The sequence below is a fragment of the Girardinichthys multiradiatus genome, chromosome 3, assembly GCF_021462225.1.
Source record: "Girardinichthys multiradiatus isolate DD_20200921_A chromosome 3, DD_fGirMul_XY1, whole genome shotgun sequence".
NCBI lineage: Eukaryota > Metazoa > Chordata > Actinopteri > Cyprinodontiformes > Goodeidae > Girardinichthys > Girardinichthys multiradiatus.
In genome coordinates this window covers 14,979,991-15,001,113 of record NC_061796.1, presented here as the reverse complement: position 1 = coordinate 15,001,113, position 21,123 = coordinate 14,979,991, and the positions used below count along the sequence as shown (strand labels likewise).

The following is a 21,123-nucleotide window of genomic DNA, read 5'->3' as shown; positions in this document are numbered from 1 at the left end:
CTAAGTGGTCAGCTGAAAGAGAGAGAGAGAGAAAGTAAAATCATGCCAGTCCTGTTGGCATAAAATTACAGCGATGAGGAGCAGGATTCAGCCCTTTCAGCGGCTTGCATACACAGGGTAATGAGTAAGAGTTCACCATGTGTTGCTATGGGGACCAGGGCTACTTTAACTGAAGGCCTGCAAAAGAGATAGAGACACAGAAAGACAGGGAGGAGAACACTAGGAAGGGCATGGAGAGGCAGGAGAAGTTAGAGGAGGAGTTACTTGTAGCTAAAAATGTAGCTGAATGTAGCCATCCTGCTCATGAGACAAGGCGATACATGATATTGAGAACAAAGTGTCTTTAAAATAATCCATAAACAGAGTAGAATATTAGCCTCTGTTTGAATAGTCCATCTATCTGTTATGTCTTAATTGTAAGTAGGTTCCAATGCCAAAAAGACATAAATGCCAAAATGCTCTGTTTTGTGTTTTCCCAAACAAAATAAAGGTTCCATAATTTCAAAACTGCGTTTAAAGAATCTTATTTTAGTGTGGAATAAACCAGTTCGAGGAAGATTGTGTTTCAGATCTAATGCAATCCAGACTCGCCAAAGAACTGGGAAATAGCTCTTTAGTTTGGCACCAATAGGTAGCTATGAAGTAGATGCCAACTTTAGCGCTGCTAGCGGCTATCCAGTCTCATCTCACAGTCCTTACAACTCATTTGCATCTTCTGTTACTTTGTAGGCATTTCTTTTTTCTTGAGAACACTTAAAGTTGTTCTGTTTTGTTGCTGTTGACGACAAGCAACACAACAGGGCAAGACAATAACTTCTTCCTTTCTTAAAGCCTGCACATACTCCGCTAGAACCAAGAACCTCTCAGTGTTCTTGCAGCCTTGGTTAGGGAGCTGTGCTTGTTATCGACATCTAGGCAGAGCTATTTTGTGATTGGCCAGAAATTTAATGGAGGTTTGGTTAGAGCAGAAAAAGTGGAAATATTTAAATTTCTGCCTTTCCGGGAGAGGGCTCTATGAGGCCATCCAAGGAGCACTTGTTGTGGGGTATAAAATGTCCTTGTTCTTGCATCTCTAAAAAACAAATATTCTCACCAGTTTTTCCAGAGTATATACAGTCCTTTACTTCAAAATATGAGTCCCAGGTTTAAAGCACCTTTCATTTCCAGGACCCGTAACAATAGCTTACTTTTACGTCACCACTGAATGTCATGCTGACAGCAGCTTGGAATGCGGTTTGGATTTGATCCGGTTTTGAACTGCAGATCTTCAAATGTAGTTCAGACTCATTAAAAACTATAAAATATCCCTTTAGTTAAGCACAACTGGAAACTCAGAAGCACATGCTAACTTTATTGTAAATTTTGTCAGTAAATATATCATACTTTTTTGTATTTCTTTTTGTCAAAAATGATGCCACATAAATAATAAAAAGGGATATCTATTATTTACTGCCTTTATTAACGTAGCAGGACTACTTCCTTTCTCACTTCGAATTAAGAGTTTCGACTATAGAACATAAAAGATGTTAAACGTACAAATACAGAGCTCATAATAATAGTTTGAACGTACATGCAGGTAACTTCCTTAGATGGATTTTGCTTTGGCGGATAAAATTGTGGTGTTTTAGTACCACATTACACCTCTATTAAAATGTATTTAAGAATGTATTTCTGCAAAAAAGGGGTAAAAAATTAGCTAGTTCACTCAGTGGCCTTATAAATCTGGTTTATACCATCTTATGGTTGTCTTTGTTATGTGGCATGAAAATTGTTGAATTACCAGCATGCAGGATCAGAAATCTCAGCTACCTCTCAGCTGTAAAACACTGACGTTATTTTTTTTTTTTTAAAGGAGTTGTGTGTGTTTGAACTGGAATTTCACCGGAATTCTGCGGTAGTGAAGAGAAACAACAAAAGAGAGCAAACAAGGACCTGCATAGTCCAGACTATGGCCACCTGGGGGTCACGACCTGCCTATGACCCCGTCAGAGCAGTCCGCTGGCTGGAGGGTGCGTGCAGGAGAAGTAGGGAGGGACAGGGACTGCTGGCGGTCTCTCTCTGCTGCAGGGTGGACACATTTATAAATGCCAGAGGGCCTTCACCATGCTGTCACCTGCACTGGTGTAACAACTTTGTGTATGAGCATAGCCTGAGAAGATTGGGGATGGAGGGGGGTGGGATGAACTGGCGCTGGTCGTAGCCCCCACCCCTTCTTCCTCCCTCGTTAACAAGTTGCCTCTGTAACCCACAGGATATTGCTGTACACATGTAAACAACAAACACAGTGAGAACCCAGAGCGCCGCTGGAGGAGCATTCCTACCTCTGATGTCCTTCAGCGCAAATAGTGAAGCCAGTGTGGCCATTTTGTTTTTTGTTTAGTCTCCCCTTTTTTTGGTGCAAAAGGTTTGGCTTGAGTGGTTTGATTTTGCTCCGTTTAATCACTGCCGGAGCAGAGAAGGAAAGGAAGTGATACGACAGAAGGGCCAGTGTGTGGAGGCTGGATCTAGTAGGGAGCGTGCTGCTGTTTGTATGCTGCAATTTTTTGGGACGCCAAGGTTAGCTGATAAACACTACGTTCACAAGTCAGGAACAGAGGATGGCGGTGCAAAAGGTTTGGCTTGAGTGGTTTGATTTTGCTCCGTTTAATCACTGCCGGAGCAGAGAAGGAAAGGAAGTGATACGACAGAAGGGCCAGTGTGTGGAGGCTGGATCTAGTAGGGAGCGTGCTGCTGTTTGTATGCTGCAATTTTTTGGGACGCCAAGGTTAGCTGATAAACACTACGTTCACAAGTCAGGAACAGAGGATGGCGGACATTCCCCCCCACACACACACACTCTCACAATACCCCAACCCCATTCATCCAGTCAGAACCCAGCATTCACCTCAATTAATCACTGAAATTGTTACACCATGGTAATACAGAAAACAATCTCCATGATCACACGCACAAACAAAATTTCAAATTGCTATCATCCATCTCACCTGCCCCTGTTAAAAGCATAGTGTGTGGTGGTGGTGGAGGGGTTGAGGTGGATGGCTGAACCATTCGGTGGTCTCCCTCTTCCTCTCCTACTCGCCCACTCTGCTCCTGTTTTCCAGGCCCGTCCGGTGAGTTGATCGTGAAAAATTAACGGCAGGCAGCCAAATAAGTAAAGGCATCGGGGCGAAGGGGATCAATGTGCAGGATCCGTGGCGGGAGCAGCTATGTAAAATACTCGCCTTAAGTCGGCCGCATCCGGTTAATATTTAATCCCTCCATCCATCTCCACAAACAGTGTTTCCCTTTTCGCTTTAGCTGCCGTTTACTTTGATTACACAAAACGGTTTGGGGTGGCTGAAGTAGGGTGGGGGGAGATAAGAGAGCATGGTGAGGTGATTTGCATAGGGATGGAAAATATTCTCAGGTTTGATAATCGCTCGGAGCAGCATAATGCTGAAGTGAGGCCGAATGAAGGCAGGCCTGAGGAAAGAATGAAAAAGAAAAGGGAAAATGGGGGGGAGAAAGGGCCAGGAGATATGATAGGTTTGTCATGATGAAAACGACCGAAAAAAAATCTCTCCGAGTGTTTGCCTTATTTAAAACAAGAGATATGCAAATAAAGCAGGAGTAGCAGAAAAAAAAAACAGTGATATTATCTTCCCTGGTTATTTTTTGTGGAAAATGATTTCGAGGGAGAAAAAAATCCAAAAGTCTAACTCCCAAGTGAACATGCAAATCCATCTGTGTGTTCCTGAGGAGCTTTTTTTTTTTACACACTCGCTCTCATGTTGCTTTTAAGCGTTGCTGTTTTTGCTTCCTCCTTCAGCCGTTTGAAGCCTTTCCATGTTTACTCTGCACCAGCACTGAAAACTGCATTCATTACAGAATCTGTGCAATAACTACAGAGTCAACGGCATGACACATCACCATAGAATCAGTGAACATAGTTGTGAATTTCATACTGTATGTAGAAATTATAGGCTTTCCCTCTTTATTCCTCATGTCTGCATGAATCAATTTCCTGCTAACTTAACCCTTTTCATTAAAGCTTTCCAATCAAAGAAAAGTTGAACTGCTCACTAGTGTAATGCCCTAAACCCTTATAAACTGAGAAAATCAGGTAAGCACATTCCAATTAAATTAATGTTTATTTATTTTGCAGTAAACTCATGAGTCTGTTACCAATCAAAAAGCCGAACTTCGGAATAAGCTTATTTTGCCTTGTTTAGGTTTTAGGGGGAAACCATAAGGTCAAAATTGATAGTAGTAACATTTTAAAATCTAATCACCTTTCCTCTTTCAATAAATGCATCAAAAATTAATAACTCTACAATTTCTGTCTTGAAACAGAACAATAATATGATATACTTTGATGCACTTTTCTGTAGTTAAACTAAAGAAGATCAGATAGAGGTTAGAAAACATGCTTTGATGACTAATTTCAGAGGATCTTGGACTTCTCAAATTTTCTATTGGATTAAAAATGACCACCTTTATCAAAGAAGTTGTGATATTTTTTTTTTTTTCCTTTTTAAACATAATAATTAGAAATGGTCAAAACTGGGCCCGACAAGATGGATCACAAGGCAGAAATAGGTATCGCCCAGCAAAGGCTTGATTGGAGCATCCCTGCCGCTGACACCCAAACACGTTTGTCAGTTGGTAAAGTGGCACGTCAAGATGTGCAAACGGTTTGCAAAAGCTGCCAATCACCTCACTCAATGAATGCCAGTGTACACAGTAGGAAACAAAAAACCGACAGCAACAATTTGTACGTTTGCAGATGACATGCAAGGCGAGGTAAATACAACACACACTACGCACAAAATGGATCTAATCACACATACAAACACAGCCAGAGATTAAATGAGAAGGCTTTTTAAGTTGCACAAACAGACATTTTAAAGCAACCAGTTCTGAAAGAATTTATTTTTATTTTATACGAGCTATTATTTCAAAATAGCTCGTATAACGCAAGGTATTGGTTCTTGACACTCTTCAGTCATTACATCCGTCTGAAACTATTTGGATTGATTGGTACCAATGCAGAAGGCATGTAGAAATGGTAATAATATTGGACCCTCCAGTCCCCTGGTTGTCTACAGTTGTACAATAATCATGATCCTGAACACAACTATTGCTCAAGAGAAGCGAAACTGTGGATCTGTGTTATTTCTCTCACAAGTTGACAGCTGGACCTAGAAGGGTTGGGGTGTACTAGAGGGATGGAGGTACATGTGCGTGAGTCCGGAGGGGCACTTGGCCAGCCAGCCTGTAATTCTTAATTGACACCTGTCGGGATAATGGCGGCAGTCACAGCTGTTGTGGGAGAATTTGTCCATCGTCCAGTTCATCTGTCAGCTTAAATATCCTTCCTAAAAGCCTTACCCCACCACCCTTCCTTCCCACACATACAAATGCACCATAATAAACACCACCTTCCTTGATATTGCCAGCTCCCAACACAATCATTTAACATCCATACTCCCCAGCACTTAAACATGAAGAAAACGGACCCAAATTTACTCATCGTTGAGTGTTACCAAAACACGCTTAGATAATCTATTATTTGCAGAAAATCAGCTTAAATCTCAAAGACCGCCCAGTGGAAACTCCCTCTCTATCTTTCCTTAAGTTCTGTCTGATGAAGCGCAAGACAGAACAGGAAGTTTTTGTAACAAAAAAGTAAAGTTTTTTGCCATCTATCAGATAGAGAGGAGAAGTCCGTGGAAGAGATGGAAATGAGAGAAAGACACACGTGAAAGAGATGGAGACACAGAGAGATGAGGAAGATTTGAAGGAGAAGCAGGAGAGAGGGAGGAGTACACAGGGGTGCGAGTGTCCCTGGATAGGGCTTTCGTTCTTCTGTAGAGGGCCCATCTCGTTTGTCTTGTTTGTTTGTTGGTATCAAAGGGTTGCCTCTCACTCCCCATGCTAACTGATGTAATGAGTGGGTAAGCTACATGTTTTTTTTTTTTTTTTCAAGCGCCGAGGAACTGAAATACTTATTAGACAAAATATTCTGTAATTGCTCATCTTTTATTGATAGTAGTAACATGTTAAATTTGGCTCTGGCAGACTTTCCCGTAGCCTCTTGAGGAGGCACGGCGCTGATCAAGAAAGCAAATTTACCCACAGCTAATGTAATACTTTACTTAAGAAAATTTAAGATATCAATTTTTGGGCTTTAAATGTTGCATGACTAGTTCTCTTGAACACTTCCCCTCTTATATTCCTCATGTCTGAAACTATGTGCCAAAGGGAAAAAAAAGGAAAAAAAAAAAACATAACAGTTTTCCATTAATGAGCTCTTAAGTCTTACATCCCCGCTGTGGACCCTTAACAAAATGTAATTACTCAGCACAACACCACTATTACATCGTAATTAAGCACACTTCGCAGAGAGCTGATAACAGTGACAGGAAGGAATTTATCAAAGCTTTTCGCTCCCTATCAGAATTTCTCAAAAAAGTTGAGAAAAGAGTTTGTTTCTGCTGTGGCAATATTTAAAAAGAAAAAAAATTAGACAAAAAAATATCTTTATTTGGGTGCAAATTGTTTTTCTATAGCAGTCAACAATAGGACTGCTTGTCAGCCCAGTCCCAGAGGGCTGCTTTCTATCTGTTTCAGACTTGATTTTCTCAGACTTGGATTTCTTTTTTTTTTTCTTTTTTGGATCCCATGACTTGCTGCTGTTTTTATGTGCTGCAAGGCAGGCAACAAAGCACATCTGGCTGCTTTAATGATATGATTTCCCATCATACTAAGCCACCTCCATTATGACCTCCCACAGAGACATGCTGGCTGCACTTAAGCATTAGGTATAGGTGTGTGCCTGTGAATGTGTGTGTGTCTGACAGTGTTTATGGTTCAATGTGCGTATGTGTGTTTTAAGTGCAGCGAGGCCAACAGACCGCGAGCGATGGCAGCAGTGTGCCCCCAGGGGCAGGATTTTATTGAAGAACACCCCGAACAGAATCAGATAAAGAGAAAGACAAAATCAGGTATTAGGATGCAGTGTGAAAACTAACCTTATCGACTGTTTGTAAAATGAAAAACCCCGAGACCAGGTGGTTTTCTTTTGATTATTTGTGTATGGTGACTACAAGTCAAAGCCTATAACCACTGGGAGAGTTTACTAAACCAGGGCTAAGGGCAAAGCATGGGCCAGTTACCGGCATCAAGGTAAATAGAGGTTTAAAGAAGTTCTGCCTTTAAAATCACAGATTTTCTGTCATACCGTTCCTTTGAGGAGAAAGAGGCGGAGTGACAGAAGTTTTCACTGTTGGAACTGTTTGCCATTTTAGGTGGATGGCAATGTCTTTGAATGTTTGCTCTGAGGTTCAAACTTTGGGATGGGTAAAGATAATACAACAAAACAGCATTATTTGACTCCCTTTTTTATCTGCAGCTGCCTCACAAAAACATAACGTGAATTTATTAAAGATCTAAAACTATAAGGCTTGGCAGAACTAAAGCACAGTGCATCATTTAAGTGTAAATTGATATAAATCTTTGTGGCAATAAAGGCCACATTTTTTTCAAACAGCCACCTTTAAGATAGTTCTAAAGCTAAACAGCATTCGCCAGGCAATGTTCTCGCAAACCCTACTTCATTTAACAGCCTTGATGTAGTGGTTTGGTAACAAGAAAAGCTCAGAAAAATGTTAAATGTTTGGCCATAGGCCTGTTTTCAGTATAAAGGGCTACCGTGGTTTTAGAAAGTTAGCTTAAATTTTCCGTTACGCCATTCCTACAGTTTAAAAATCCTGTTAATGAGGTCTTGCAGTGAGCGCCAGAGGGGCCCGAGTTTTTTTCAAACTGCACAGAGGAAAGAGCAGCAAAGTGCCGCCCCTCCTCAACATGCTGCTGCACACTGATGGTCAGCTGGTTGAAAGGAGGATACAACAATACAATATTTGGTCGTAAAAAACATGGACGATCATGATATGAAATCTGAAGGAGTGCCGTCCATTGCTCTTAATATGCCAAAGGTGTTTTAAAATTACAGCTACCAAGCTACAAGCAGCATGTCTGTAAAGCAGCGGACTGCATGCTCGCAATGTTATATAAAGAGAGCGACATAAGAAAAAAGTGCTCAATGAGCTGTTGAAAGTTCCAAATAATAAACAAGTGTAATATATGATATTATTATAGCGGCAATAAGCACTATGTTATATCATTTAAGCAGCTATAGAAATAACTGTTGCTATTCTAATCATGTTTTATATAAAACAATTAGATTATGGTCTAAATTTGTATTGCAAAACTTTGCATCAATACTAACAATGCAATATTCTTACTCAAGGTTGTCATAACAGTCCATGGTTTGTAAGGACACATGTGGTTAGTTGAGGCATTGAAAGAAGCAAGTCGTGCATGTTTGACCTCTGACCTCCCACAATCCCAGATGTAAATTTAAACTATTGCTTTCAGAGGCCGGTGCAAGAGCAAAAAGTGGCAATTGACCAGGTCAGCTGAACCCCACCTGCTATCTACAATTATGTAACCTCTCGCTGAGAGTAACTGCCAAACACACACACAAACGTACACACACAGGCTATGTCACGCACACCAGAAACATACAACTAAACAGGCAGCAGGGGATTGATGGGTGGTCCATATTTCAAGGCTTTTGATTGGAAATTGCTAAAAATATGTCAGACAAGAGAAAAGTCTGACTGTTCCAGCTCATTTTTCTGCTCTTGCAAGTGGGGGAACGGATGTGAAGCGAAGGCTGGCTGTGCTAAAGAGGATGACTAACTTGGCGTGGTCGCCGCTGCACTCGTTGGAGTTATTCATTCCAGGAAAACTGACACCGGTCAGTACTGAGACATACACACACACATGTTGTCTCGTCTGTTCCTGCCTCTTTCACACACACACACCCATCCACACACTTTTACCTTTTTTTGGCAAAGCTCAGACACCAGCAGTTGACTCAGAAACTGTGAAGCCTTTGAAATCGTAAGTTGCCCCAGCTTCTCAAGTTCAAGACCCTCCAGATTCCTTTTCAGACGGTTTTAGGAAGTTGAGAAGTTGTATCTCATTCAAATTAAAATAAAAAAAAATAAAAAAACAAAAGCAGGTCATTAGAGGGATTAATTCAGAAAGGTGGTGTTAGGGCGGGGGATGAGGGGCAAAAATCTCTACCTGCTGATTATTTTGAGGGAGGACTATCGCATAACAGCATCGTCGACTGGGAGCACAAAGGTCGCTGTGTAATCCGATCCGCCCTGAACATGCAAAATCATTAATCCCTGGGCACTGCGATTCTCCGGCTCGGAATAAACTGGAGTCCTTCAGCGAGCAGGCTGGTGGGAGGGAGAGAGTGGGAGTGGGAGCGTGTGTGTGTGCGTGTGTGTGGTGGTGGGGGGGGGGGGGGGGGGGGGGGGGGTAGAACATGGAAACTGTTCTGATTTACAAGCAACACATGCGGAAAATCTAAAAACTCCCACCAGGACGACTAGAACTTAAAAACGATTCCTAGGATTGATTCAGAGCGCTGATATATCAAGCGGCTACAACAGGCCTGAGCTGTGTCATTAATAAATATTACAAAACAATATTAATAAATCTCCGGCAACAGCTGAAAAATATACACCTGGACAATTTAGGGGACCTGTCAAGTGGGAATTTTTCTGAAATCACCGTGCGTTTAAAATCGTACCTAAACGAGTTGCAATGAAAATAAAAGAGGAAAAGGTCGGGACGTGTCGGAGCAGGTCCGGGCTCTCTTATTACGACCTTATGAGAGTGGTGGGAGCAGGGAGGGGGTGGGGAGGGGCACACAGAGGTCATTAACTGGCATTGTCTCCTGGTGTGATTAGTCAGGTAGCAAAGTCCATTTGTCACCTACGTGGGTAAATTGAGTTGGTGCTGCACTAGGGGCTATGGGGACTGTATAATATCTACTTGATTACATCAAGGCAGCTGCGGACTTGACACCTTACTGAATTTGTCAGCATTAATCATTAGGGCCTGTCACAAATCCATCAGCTCCACAGATAATTAGGACTCTCTCTAATAAAGCCAACAGGAAGCAACCTTACCACCCCCCTGTCTCAGCGGGCACCACAAGCACCCCTTATCCACTCTTTGCAAGCTAAGCACACATACACACACACACTGTCTGTCATATAATTAACCAGCGTGTTTCACAGAAGAAGGAGCGACTATCTGATCTGCCCTCCTTTCTGAGCCGATCCGAGCCCGCCTTGGATGAAAGGCAGAGCCACTCCTTTTTCTGTCCTCAACTCGCTGTCGTCTTCATCACCTCGAAAACTAAGTCATTCACCAAAGAGGAACAGCTGCAGGTGTCACACAGGAGGACACTTCTGGGCTCTGATGGATACAAAAGCACTGGATATGTTCGGAAACCTGCAACTTAATCCAACTCTTTCTTGGTTTTCCCATTCAGATGTGGGTTTCCATCCAGATTTTTGTTTCATTTGGAGGAGGTTTTGATTCGATCATTTTGCCTTGCTTTAACTCAACATATTAGCACAAAAACCCCAAAGGCTTCCAAAGGTTTTCTAAAAATATATAATATAATCCACAGTGCATAATTTTTGTTTTTTAATATTTATTAATAACGTGTATTTTAAATCATAAAGAAACACAAAACAAGAAAATGTATCCTGTAATAAATATTTACTCATAAAAGTTTGAGCAACTTAATTTTTTCTGTATTTACATACCAACATAATTTTATTCAAGTGGGTGAGAAATGAAAACAAATCTGCCCAGAAACTCTACAGTAGTCCCCTTTTTTTATCCGTGTGATGTCTGATTTTCACCACCGAGAGCAGTTTGAGCAGTGGCACACAGAGAAGAAGCTACAGGTCAGTGCCAGTTCCCAGTGGAGCATCAGGCTAGTCTGGTGTGTGAGTGTGTGTGAGTTATGTACAAGAAGGAGCCTGAAATTAAGGGCCTTATCTGGACCAATCCCGTTTGCCAAGTTCTGATTGACCAAGATGAACCGAGTTGTTTGCAGCTCTCAGTGGACGGTGGGATGGATCAATGGCGTTTATATGTGTGTGTGTTTTGGTAAGAGGACGAGAAGGGGCAAGGGGTCACAGCGATGTAATGTTTTTCATGCGTTCATCTACATAAAGAGAGCCGCTCTCAGAAATTTTTCGTCCCTAAAACAACGGCAGCAGTTCCCTCAAACATGCATGGAAAAATACAGCGAGCCTCGGTGTGGAAATCCAAATCCCTGCTTCTCAGTGTGGGCAAACAATCCAAGGAAGATTGTTCTATAAGAGAGGCAAATGGAGACACCAGTGAGCACCGGTGGAATCGTCTCCATCTCACAGTCCCTCTCATCCTCCTCCTCCTCCTCACTATCATCACAATGATAAAGCCCGCTGAGTTCAAAGTCATCGACGGCCGGGCCTCCCATTCGACCCATCTCTGCACCTCGTATTTAAAAAAAAATCTCTTTAAAATTCTGTAACTGTCTTTTGTTAGCTGCAGTTGTTAATGCCTAACTTCAAAGGCTTGGCCTCATTAGCACAGAGGTAGAAAAGCCCCTGTCACTCATTTACATTTGTTTAAAGACTGCAGGGGGAGAAAAAAGGAGGTTGTGATGTTGGTGGGGAAGGTTCAGATCCAAATCCAAACCACTACAATTCAACCTAGTGGGTCCTCTGCCAATATCTGGTTCTATCAGCTGGTCACTTGGCAAAGATCACAGCATATGGATATAGATTTGGACACTGGATCTGCTCTAGCAGGGAGCGTGGGATAAATCCGGAAGAGAAAACTGGAAATTCCTAATTGAGCCTTAGAGAAAAAAGTTGTTTTGGCATGATCCATTATACACCCCACTGTACAATATGCTGGCCAATCACAGGATCTCATTCAGAGAAAGAATGATTCCACTAAGAAGCACCAACAGAACGCCACAGGAGGTCTCTCCTACCTGTGGCTATTAAACTGTAGATCCACCAGCACAACAGACAGTCCCTTGCTCTAATGTCATTTTTTTTTTCTACAGATGTGCAAACTTCAAATTCATTTATCTAACATAGTTCTAATTGCACTGCAATCTGATTGGTCCATCCATTATTTTCCACTAATTTATACTCATTCTTTCTAAATTTGGGGTTTCTATTCTTTTTCTTTCTATTTAATATTTTCCCAAAATACAAATATTCATTTAAAGTGACTGCAGCAAAATTATTTCGCTCTGAGAAATAATTATGATTCTGGTACAGATTTTTACACACATTTCATGCATATGAAAAAAACGTGGTGATTCTTTTGCCCTATTTTAGTTTTTTATTTCCCAACTTTGTTTGATTCTTTGGGCATTTCTGATCCTGCTTTAAAAAAAAAAAATACAATCAATAATAGTAAGGGTAATAAACAGGAGAGGCTGCGTATGTCTGATTGGCTAAAAATGCTGCCTTCATGGAGGGGATTTATTGATGTTCATCGGGAATGAACAGATCAAAGAGTGCCACATGACAGGCGATCAATCACGCATCAAATCAAGGATGGCAATCCTCTAATAAAACAGAAAGAAAAAGGGAAAAAAACAACTGTGTGTCAATTATTCATCATTACTCACTCTGAAACCTCCAAAGTCCCCCGCTTTAATCCCCCCACAACATACCATTTAGTTTATCTCTATTCCTAACAGAAGTTTCTAGAGGGAAAAGTGCTGGATCCGTCCGTCTTTTGCGTAATTTGGGCACTTTATCCAAACTAATGTGCGTCACGGGTGAGTTATAACAAGACGGAGTGCTTGCAAATATAAAAATAAACTAATCAAGGGTGGCAACAAGAAATGAAATGCTACACACTGGTAAAGAGGAAAGGTTTATAAGGGAAGGAGCGGGCTGTACCTGCTGAACGCCGCGGCTCTTGCTGCTTTCTCCTCGGCATAGTGACCGTCACCTTCCACGGAGCTTCTCATGCAGGAATAATTTTAAAAAACGAGTCAAAGTCTGATCAGATTTGAGGAATCATCCCGTTCTGAGCCTAATAAAGCGTCAGGCTTCTTTTTCGCTTTTCTTTGCGCGATTTGATGATGGCTGGGTCTGCTTTAGAGAAATTGAAGGTTCGGCCAGCTCCCGAAACCTCCGTGTCCATCAAATATCATCTTCCTTGATTTCTCTCACTGGCAGGCAAAAATTAGATATTTACAGTATTAGTAATAAAAAATAAAGCACCAAAAGCAAGTTTTCAGTTCACTCCTTTTTTGTAAAAAAAAAAAATTCCCTATATTAACCTCTAGTCCTGGTTGCAGGGGGGGGGGGGATAGTTTGCTGCGCCTTTTACGCACGCCAAAACTATATAAAAAATGTGATTTCACCAAACAAATACGGTCCGATGTGAGTGAGCGGTCTCCACACCTCCTCCTGTTTCCTTCTTTTTTTATCCAGACACCTAAAAGGAAGGAAGAAAATAGAACAGGGCGTTACATGGGTTAATGTTAACCCCGTCTCCAGCACACCACCTCAGCCCGGATCCAGCCTCAGCAGTCCGACGGAGACTTTCCCCTTCCTTCCCTTCTTCTCCCATTTGGGAAAAAACAAACAAACAAACATGTGAACAATACAACTGAGACAAGCACTCTTTCTGAGGTACTCACGTTTTAAGTGTCGTGCGAATAATTTTAACGACTCATCTCGGACACAGTCGGTGTGTTTTTTCTTTATTTTAAGGCTCTCAGCTTCATGCGGTGGAGATGTGCATCCGAGCTTCGCCCAAAAATCTAACACCCGGTTCAGATCTGATCAGATCACATCGACATGAGCGAAAAAACGCGTTTGCGTCTTTAAAATGAAGAAGAAGAAACTCCAGGGGACTGATCCGAGGTCGCTCAGCCGAAAGGAGAGGAGGTGGGAAAAATGGGGGAAACGCGGTGGATCTGGAAGCTGTTTCATACAGTCTCAACTGATAGACAGACGCATCGAGTGGCTTTTCCTGCTACAGATTTTACTCCTCCCCTCTCCGCAAGCGTCACCCCTGACAGAGGAGCCTACCTGTCAATCTTTTTAATTGTCCTGCTTTCTCTTTCTCTCTCTCTCTCTCTCCGACCCCCCCCCCCCCCCCCCCCCCCCACCACCCTCACCCCCACACACACACTTGCTTTAAAAATATCAAACCTCCTTTATGGGAAAAAAAAAAATTGATATTCTTTCAAACCCACTCTTACACGGTGCAGGGGCACATCCACAAAGTTTTCAAAAGGGGCAGCCGGACTGGGGAGGCACCCGAAAACCATCTCAGGAGTTTTATTATGCTGCTGCAGTATGGTAGGGGAGGATCAACGGTAATGCACCTGTGCCATTTTCTGCAACTCATTGACACTTTTCTCTTCCATAAATTACTGTCATTTTGTTCTGCAGTTATCATCTGACTTTTATTGTTTTTAAGAGTTTTTTTGTTTTGGATTTTTGTTTTTTTCAAACCCAGCAAGTTCCTTCCCAGGACATTTTGGACTAATGAATCCTTATCTGTCTGCAGGGGCATCGCTGGGACATTTTGATAGGGGGCAGTGAGATGGGGGTGCCCACTGATAATCTTGATGTGGCACCCCTTAAATTTAAAAGCAGTAATACAGTCTAGATTAAGTTGTAGTGTGCCGTCATGATATGTATGCAGCAGAATTGAGCGAACAAAGGGGAACCCTCCAGAGTAGTGAGTGCTATAAAGGACAAAAATTAAGCATAAATAAATAAATATTGCAACTAGTTCAAACTTGTCCTAATTTAAATTCATATTTATGAAAATTATTATGCATATAGGATGATCGATATCTATCTATCTATCTATCTATCTATCTATCTATCTATCTATCTATCTATCTATCTATCTATCTATCTATCTATCTATCTATCTATCTATCTATCTATCTATCTATCTATCTATCTATCTATCTATCTATGTTGTTGTTTGTTTTGTCCAATCAGAATGGACTTTTGAGTAGGTGCGTGTTAGGTTGTGTGTAGGGTGGCCGAAGGAGGGGCTCTCACCCATGTCCACATTCTTGCAAAAACTGTCACTGGTGACAGCTTGATATTTAGAATAGTTTTGTGTCAAAAATCAATTATATCTTCCGAAAACGCTTGAAAGGATCAGGGATGTAGGTAAAATATAATGAGAGGGGCACTGTTTCAAAATCCTTGCCACACAATTTTGCAGGGGCTAAAACAAGCATGTGCTAACATATCAATTCAGATTATTTTTTGTATAAAGACACTTGAAAACACAAAAAGTAAATTTTTTTGTTTTATATTTGCCACAGCAACATACCTGATACAAGTCCTAAAATTCCATTATTGTCACACCTCCCACTTCTATCTTTCCACCGCTTACAAAACTTTCTGGGAACGCACTTCCATGGCTGTAAAGGAAAATCCGACGCGTCCAGAAAAATGAAGATCAAATGACAACAGATGATAACGAAATGAAATCACACAAATTCCACGAATCGCCAGTGAGAGAGTTCTGGTTACAGGTGTACACACACATACACACAAACAAACACACACATACACAAATACACACAGATACTGATGAGCAGGCAAGGAAACCAGGAGCGCGCCTGTAAATGATAAATATATATATTTTTATTTTAGATTTTTGAAGAAATCTCTGATGTTTGCAGAGAAGAAAACGGGGATGTGAGGAAGGGATACGTTGGGAGATGTGCGGATTGACTTGTTTCACGTTTGCCTGTACTAGGAAGTGAATGCTGTGTCCGGGAAAGGGGAGGGACTCCCGACAAGTCAGGGGCGCTGCTGTGCTTCTTCCCCACTGAGCTGCGGCGGTGCTGCTTTTAAATCCTAAAAAAAACACACACACACATCTAGTGCGCTGTTTTAGCAGAAGATACTGCGTTACAAAGCGGAGTGGTTTATTTATTTATTTTACACGTTGATACCCGTTTATTGCGGCTCAACCCGGCCTGATCTTATGCGTGCCGTGCAATACGCAGAGGGGAAAAAAGCCTGTAGCGCAGGCTAACGGCGGCAGGGCTCATTGCTACAAGTTTGCCCCGTGAACTTTGCCACAATTCAGAGCGATGACCAGCCCGCCGATGCTGCTGCGGCTGGGAAGGAGAGCCGCCCCGTCGCTTATCGGCCGGTGTCGCGCTGCAGGCACCACCACGCTTTTCGGAGTTCGCCCGGCGGTTCCGAGGCGCTTCATCATCGACACGTCCTACTCGGCGCACTTCATGGATTTCAAAGGCTCCTCCATACCGAGCAGCATGAAGAAACTGGTCGTCACCAAGCTCAGCCAGGATTTCAGAGAGGCCGTCTCTGTGCGGACCGTCGCCGTTCCGACGCCCGGAGACGCAGAGCTCCTCGTCAGGAATCGGTGAGTTGTTGTTGCCGGTGGCCGGGGTGGGGTGGGGTGGGGTGGGGGTGACCGATCCGGTGTCAATCTATCCCCGTTATTGTTAGGGAAGTTACAGAAAGCTCTCCGCTTACCTCAAATCCGGCCACTGCGATCATCATCACCACTATCATCACGAGATGGCACAAAAAAAAAACCCCACAGTTATTCCAAGTTCCGCCCTCCCTGCATTTGTCTATCAATCCATCTCTCTCTCCCCTTCTCTCTGTCCTCCTGTCTCCCTACGTCACCAACCTGCACACACAGAAAGTCGGTGGGGGGGCTTAGACTGGCATCAGGAGATGATGGAGAAGGAGATGCGGCGTTACGTGGCGCTGCAGCTGCACCATCATGTCTCTCATTCAAAGAGAGACATGATGTTTGGTTTGGAATCGTGCACATGTTTTCTTATTGCCAAACAATGAATGCATCTAAAACTAAGTATTTATCAACTCTGATGTAGGACTAAAAACATCCTTTAATGGCTGATTTTTCATATTTCCATCTGCTTTTGATTTACTACCCCACTACCGAGTGTCCGGACAGCCTGATGAGGTGTTTAATATTTATTGTTCCATTTACTCCCCATAAAATTCAGTTTTTCCATTAGGTTAAACGTAAATGAGTGTAAAATGTTCTGCATAGGAACCTTATGGGCTTGCAAGCAGAAATGCACGGACCAGGCTACCTGCCCCACACTGTTTCTTTAGGTTCCTGCCAATTTTATTAATTAATATATTTTTTATTTTGACCTGTTCCCATATCTTATTTTCAACATTATTGAGAAAAACGTGCTGCTGCTTAATTGATGGTGATATTAGTTTTAATTTGAACAGACCATGAAGGAATTGCAAGATTATGTAGATTTGTGAATCATATTAAATGCTCAGATTTGCTGTCAGATAATGTGTTTGCTAACTGAATAGGGAGACACTTACATGTTTTGGTGTATTCAATAAATAGGAGTTTTTGCTGATCAGGGGGCAAAATAGGCTGATTCCAGCCGATTGATTGATGCATCTCTGCTTGTAAGGAACAAGATTTCTGGCTTTCTAACTGAGAGCTTTGTTCATTCGTCTGAATGGGAGCTGTAATATATCATGTAAAATGCTTGTTTGTGTTTTCCATGGGTAAACTGAACATTATTCTATCTTTTAGGAGGTGGGGAGGTGTTGTATGAAATTTAAAGCAGGCGATGAGTTTTAGGAGATATTTCTTCATTTTAATAGAGTGCATCCGATCGCAGTTAAAGAATCAGTTAAATCTGCAAGAGCTGTAAGTATTTTAATTTAAATATCAAAATCATTGTAGCGGGATCTTTTTCATCTACAGTGAGTCTTTGCAGCAAACACCACCGAGTGTGTGTTAGAATCATATCAGATCTGTGCATGCAATTAGGTGGAATACAATTCTAGAACAAGTTATGTGCACAAAAGAGAAAGGTGATATCAGATTATGTAGTGGGAGTTTTTCCATCTTGATCATTTTCCTTATTTCCTGCAATTTAAACTTCTTTTTCATTTTTCTTTTTTTTGTAAAAGTTCTGTGAATGAAAAAATGAACTTTTTCTTTAAGACACCTAAGTATAAATGTAATAACTGTTGATTAAACTGAAATACATTTCTTAATCAAAGGCGACTCTCGTTGTCTGAATAAGAATCAGAATGTTTTTTTTTTTTTTTTTTATTAATTCATTTAAAGTATATAAACAAAGCACTTAGATCATGTTTGGCCATCAAACAAATAGGCCATCGGCAGTTTTTTTAAATAAAGCGGAAATCCATATTGTCTGGTCGAAAGCCTGATCGATGCATCTCCAGGCCTTAGGTTGTGATTTTGCCCACAAATATATTCTAAATGTTGCATTCATCTATATTTAAATATCCCCTGAAATACCCCATTACAAATAAATATATGTTAGCAGTTTGTGAAGGATTCAAAGCCATATGAGTCTTCCATGACATTTTGTTGGTTCAGTGAAGAAATAGTTTGACTGAATGGCTCAGGTTGCAGTGGGTCTGAATTACAGTCTTTCACACATTTAGGCAGGCGATTCTGTCGATACCATGACCTTGAATACAAATTGCACAGTTTAAATGTATTAGAAGTGTATATTAAATTAGTGATACCTTAGTAAGAGTGATTTGCGGAGCTCCTTTAGTTTCCACGCCATGACTGTCCATGTTTTTTGCAACTAGAAATATTTCCCAGCAATTGTTTCTGCATGTATGAGAAAAAAATTTAGTAGCCTTTCACAGCCATCTGGTTATCATTGTGTAGCAGTAGGTGTGGGAGGGGCAGCACTGTATTCCTACATGCTTACTCCATCACTGCCTCGGGCATCTTATTCAAAAGTCTTTAAAGTGGTGTGAATTTTTGTGAAATGTTTGTGGTTATAAAAACCATAATTTTATCATTTTAATGTAGTTTTATTAGAACCTTGATGTACATTGATGCATAATTTAACACTTGTTTTCTTTCTGATATTTTTGTCGACAAACCTCTATATCAGTGCTATTACATTATCTGCTATTTTGTTGAAAAACTATAAATTTTATTTTGGCAAATGCCGACAATTTTCAAGACAATTTCAAAGGCTGAATGATTGAATAGATTTGGGCTTTATTGCCACAATAATCTCTGTATTCATATCAATGTGAACTTAAAAGCTTCAATATGTTTCAGCTGCATAAATCCAAATAATTGTACCTTTTTAATAAAACCACATCAAGTCTCTGTGAGGCAGCTGATTCTACTGATGTAAAAAGAGAGTCAAATCAAGGCTTTTTGTTATATCATCTTTACCCATCTATAAACCACAGGAGCATTATCTACAAGCTCAAAGTACACGTGTGACATGCACAGTAATGAGGCCCAGCATGCGCCGCCGCTCTAAAAGACAGTAAATGATTTATTTATACATTCCTTTTCTCCCAGATTTGTTCCCAGCGTCGGTACAAAAAGTAAGATGAAAACGGCCGCCTTTTCGTGTTGAGGCAAGAAGCGACTGTCTACAGATTTAAACAAAACAAAAAAAACAAAACATTGCAGTATCAGTTTTGTTGTAGGTGTCTCAGAAGACAATGAATTATGACATCATTTAATTTGTTTTGTGATACAAGCCCTGTCCTGTCGGTGTAGGACTGCTCTTTTCTGGGAAAAAATGGCGAGGCATTGCTAAAGCAAACCTGAGCGTTTGTGCCTGACAGAAGGAGACTCGAGTCTTGACCTTCACGCTGTCTTTTTGTCTAACCTTTAAAACAATAAACATTTGTTTCTCTGTGTTTCAGCTTTGTGGGAATTAACGCCTCTGATATCAACTACTCTGCAGGTCGCTATGACCCCTCGGTAAAGCCCCCCTTTGATGCCGGCTTTGAGGGAATCGGCAAGGTTGTCGGCCTTGGCCTCAGCGCCAGCTCTTGTTACACCGTTGGGGACATGGTGGCCTACTTTGGCAGCGGTGGCGCATTCGCGGAGTACACTGTGGTTCCCGCCAAAGAGAGCGTACCTGTTCCTTCGATGAAGCCGGAGTTCCTCACGCTGCTGGTGAGCGGCGCCACGGCCTACATTGCCATGAATCGCCTGGGCAACCTGGCTAAGGGCGAGACCGTTCTGGTTACAGCGGCTGCCGGAGGAACGGGACAGTTCGCCGTGCAGTTCGCCAAGCAAGCCGGCTGCCATGTCATTGGGACGTGTTCGTCCGACGAGAAAGCCGGCTTCCTTAAATCCATCGGCTGCGACAGACCAATCAACTACTCCACAGAAGATCTCGCTAAGACGCTGAGGAAGGAGTACCCGCAGGGCATAGATGTGGTGTATGAGTCAGTGGGAGGCAGCGTCCTGGAGCTCGCCGTGAACAGCCTGGCCAATAAGGGCAGACTGATAGTGATCGGCTTCATTTCAGGCTATAAGACTGCTGCAGGCATCAGTCCTTTCAATGGAGGGATGCTGCCAGTCAAGTTGCTCCAGAAGTCGGCCAGCATGCGGGGTTTCTTCTTGCCCCACTTCATCGAGGACTACAAAGAGGCCCTGAGGAGCATGATGCAGATGTTTGCCAAGGGGGAGCTGGTGTGTGAGGTCGATTGTGGGGATATGGCTCAGGAGGGCAGATTTGTGGGGCTGGAGTCAGTTTTCAGGGCAGTGGACTACATGTATGCTGGGAGAAATCTGGGCAAGGTTGTGGTCGATGTTGCACCTCCGACTGTTGGTGATAGCAAGCTGTGATTGACCTTAATAATGATGCACTTAAATCAAATCAAACTGTGAACAACTTTATGTGGCCTTAGAGTTTAGGTCCTATTTTCATAAGATCTTTGCACAAAAAAGAATGATTAATAAACCTACATTAAAGATTTGAACATTGTGTTCAGTCTAAATCCGTGTATCTTCTTGTCTCTCATAATTTACTTTAGCTTACAGTTGAAACCAGATATTTGCATACATCATGTAAAAAGACACACAACCTTTTTTTTTTGTGACATTAAGTCAGACAAAACGTATCCTTTTTAGGTCAGTTGGATTTACCAAAATGCTAGAAAACTTTACATTCAGAAGTTTACATACACTAAAGAAACTATGCCTTTAAACAATTAAGAAAAGCCTAGATGATCTCATGGCTTTGCAAGTTTCTGACACAAACCTTTTCGTTAAATGGAGGCACACCTGTGGATTTATTTTAAGGCAACACCTTCTTCCCTGTGTGACATTATGTGACAAATCTACAAAAATCTGTCAATATATTAGTAAGAGAATTGTGGACCTCCACATGTCCGGTTCATCCTCAAA

The 21,123-nt window shown here is 41.8% G+C and overlaps 2 protein-coding genes and 1 long non-coding RNA gene across 7 annotated transcripts in view; 2 read left to right on the top strand and 1 right to left on the bottom strand.

Moving 5' to 3' along the window:
* The window catches only part of LOC124865223 (teashirt homolog 1-like), a 48,169-nt gene extending 31,282 nt beyond the window's left edge, over positions 1-16,887 (bottom strand). Inside the window, exons 1-3 of one of the 4 annotated variants that reach the window (XR_007037517.1) lie at positions 13,586-13,724; positions 12,837-13,380; positions 11,849-12,496 (exon numbers count right to left, since the gene is read on the bottom strand). Coding sequence is in view for 2 of the 4 variants with exons in the window: in XM_047360188.1 (XP_047216144.1) it covers positions 12,837-12,876 (40 nt within the window). In the remaining 2 variants the exon portion in view is untranslated. Of the gene's footprint in view, positions 1-8,888; positions 9,084-11,848; positions 12,497-12,836; positions 13,381-13,585; positions 13,725-16,433 lie in introns of those variants that run through there. The other 3 variants (XM_047360188.1, XM_047360182.1, XM_047360194.1) reach the window with 3 other exon arrangements.
* On the top strand, positions 13,393-14,690 carry LOC124865260. Its single transcript, XR_007037527.1, has 2 exons — positions 13,393-13,577; positions 13,659-14,690. It is a non-coding gene; the product is annotated as an uncharacterized LOC124865260 (long non-coding RNA).
* LOC124865243 (prostaglandin reductase-3-like) lies at positions 15,703-20,696 on the top strand. 2 transcript variants are annotated; one of them, XM_047360206.1, is made up of 2 exons: positions 15,703-16,320; positions 19,629-20,696. In XM_047360206.1, exons 1-2 carry the CDS (start codon positions 16,025-16,027, stop codon positions 20,560-20,562), a joined length of 1,230 nt encoding a protein of 409 aa, XP_047216162.1. In that variant the 5' UTR covers positions 15,703-16,024; the 3' UTR covers positions 20,563-20,696. The 2 variants fall into 2 exon arrangements, with proteins under 2 accessions (XP_047216162.1, XP_047216168.1); XM_047360212.1 differs by having other exon boundaries at positions 16,187-16,320; positions 19,670-20,696.
* The last annotated feature ends 427 nt before the right edge of the window (positions 20,697-21,123 follow it).

Coding starts and splice junctions, on each gene's coding strand:
- LOC124865243 (XM_047360206.1), top strand. CDS start 16,025: ATGACCAGCCCGCCGATGCTGCTGCGGCTGGGAAGGAGAGCCGCCCCG. Junction 16,321..19,628: donor GAGCTCCTCGTCAGGAATCG/GTGAGTTGTTGT, acceptor TCTGTGTTTCAG/CTTTGTGGGAATTAACGCCT.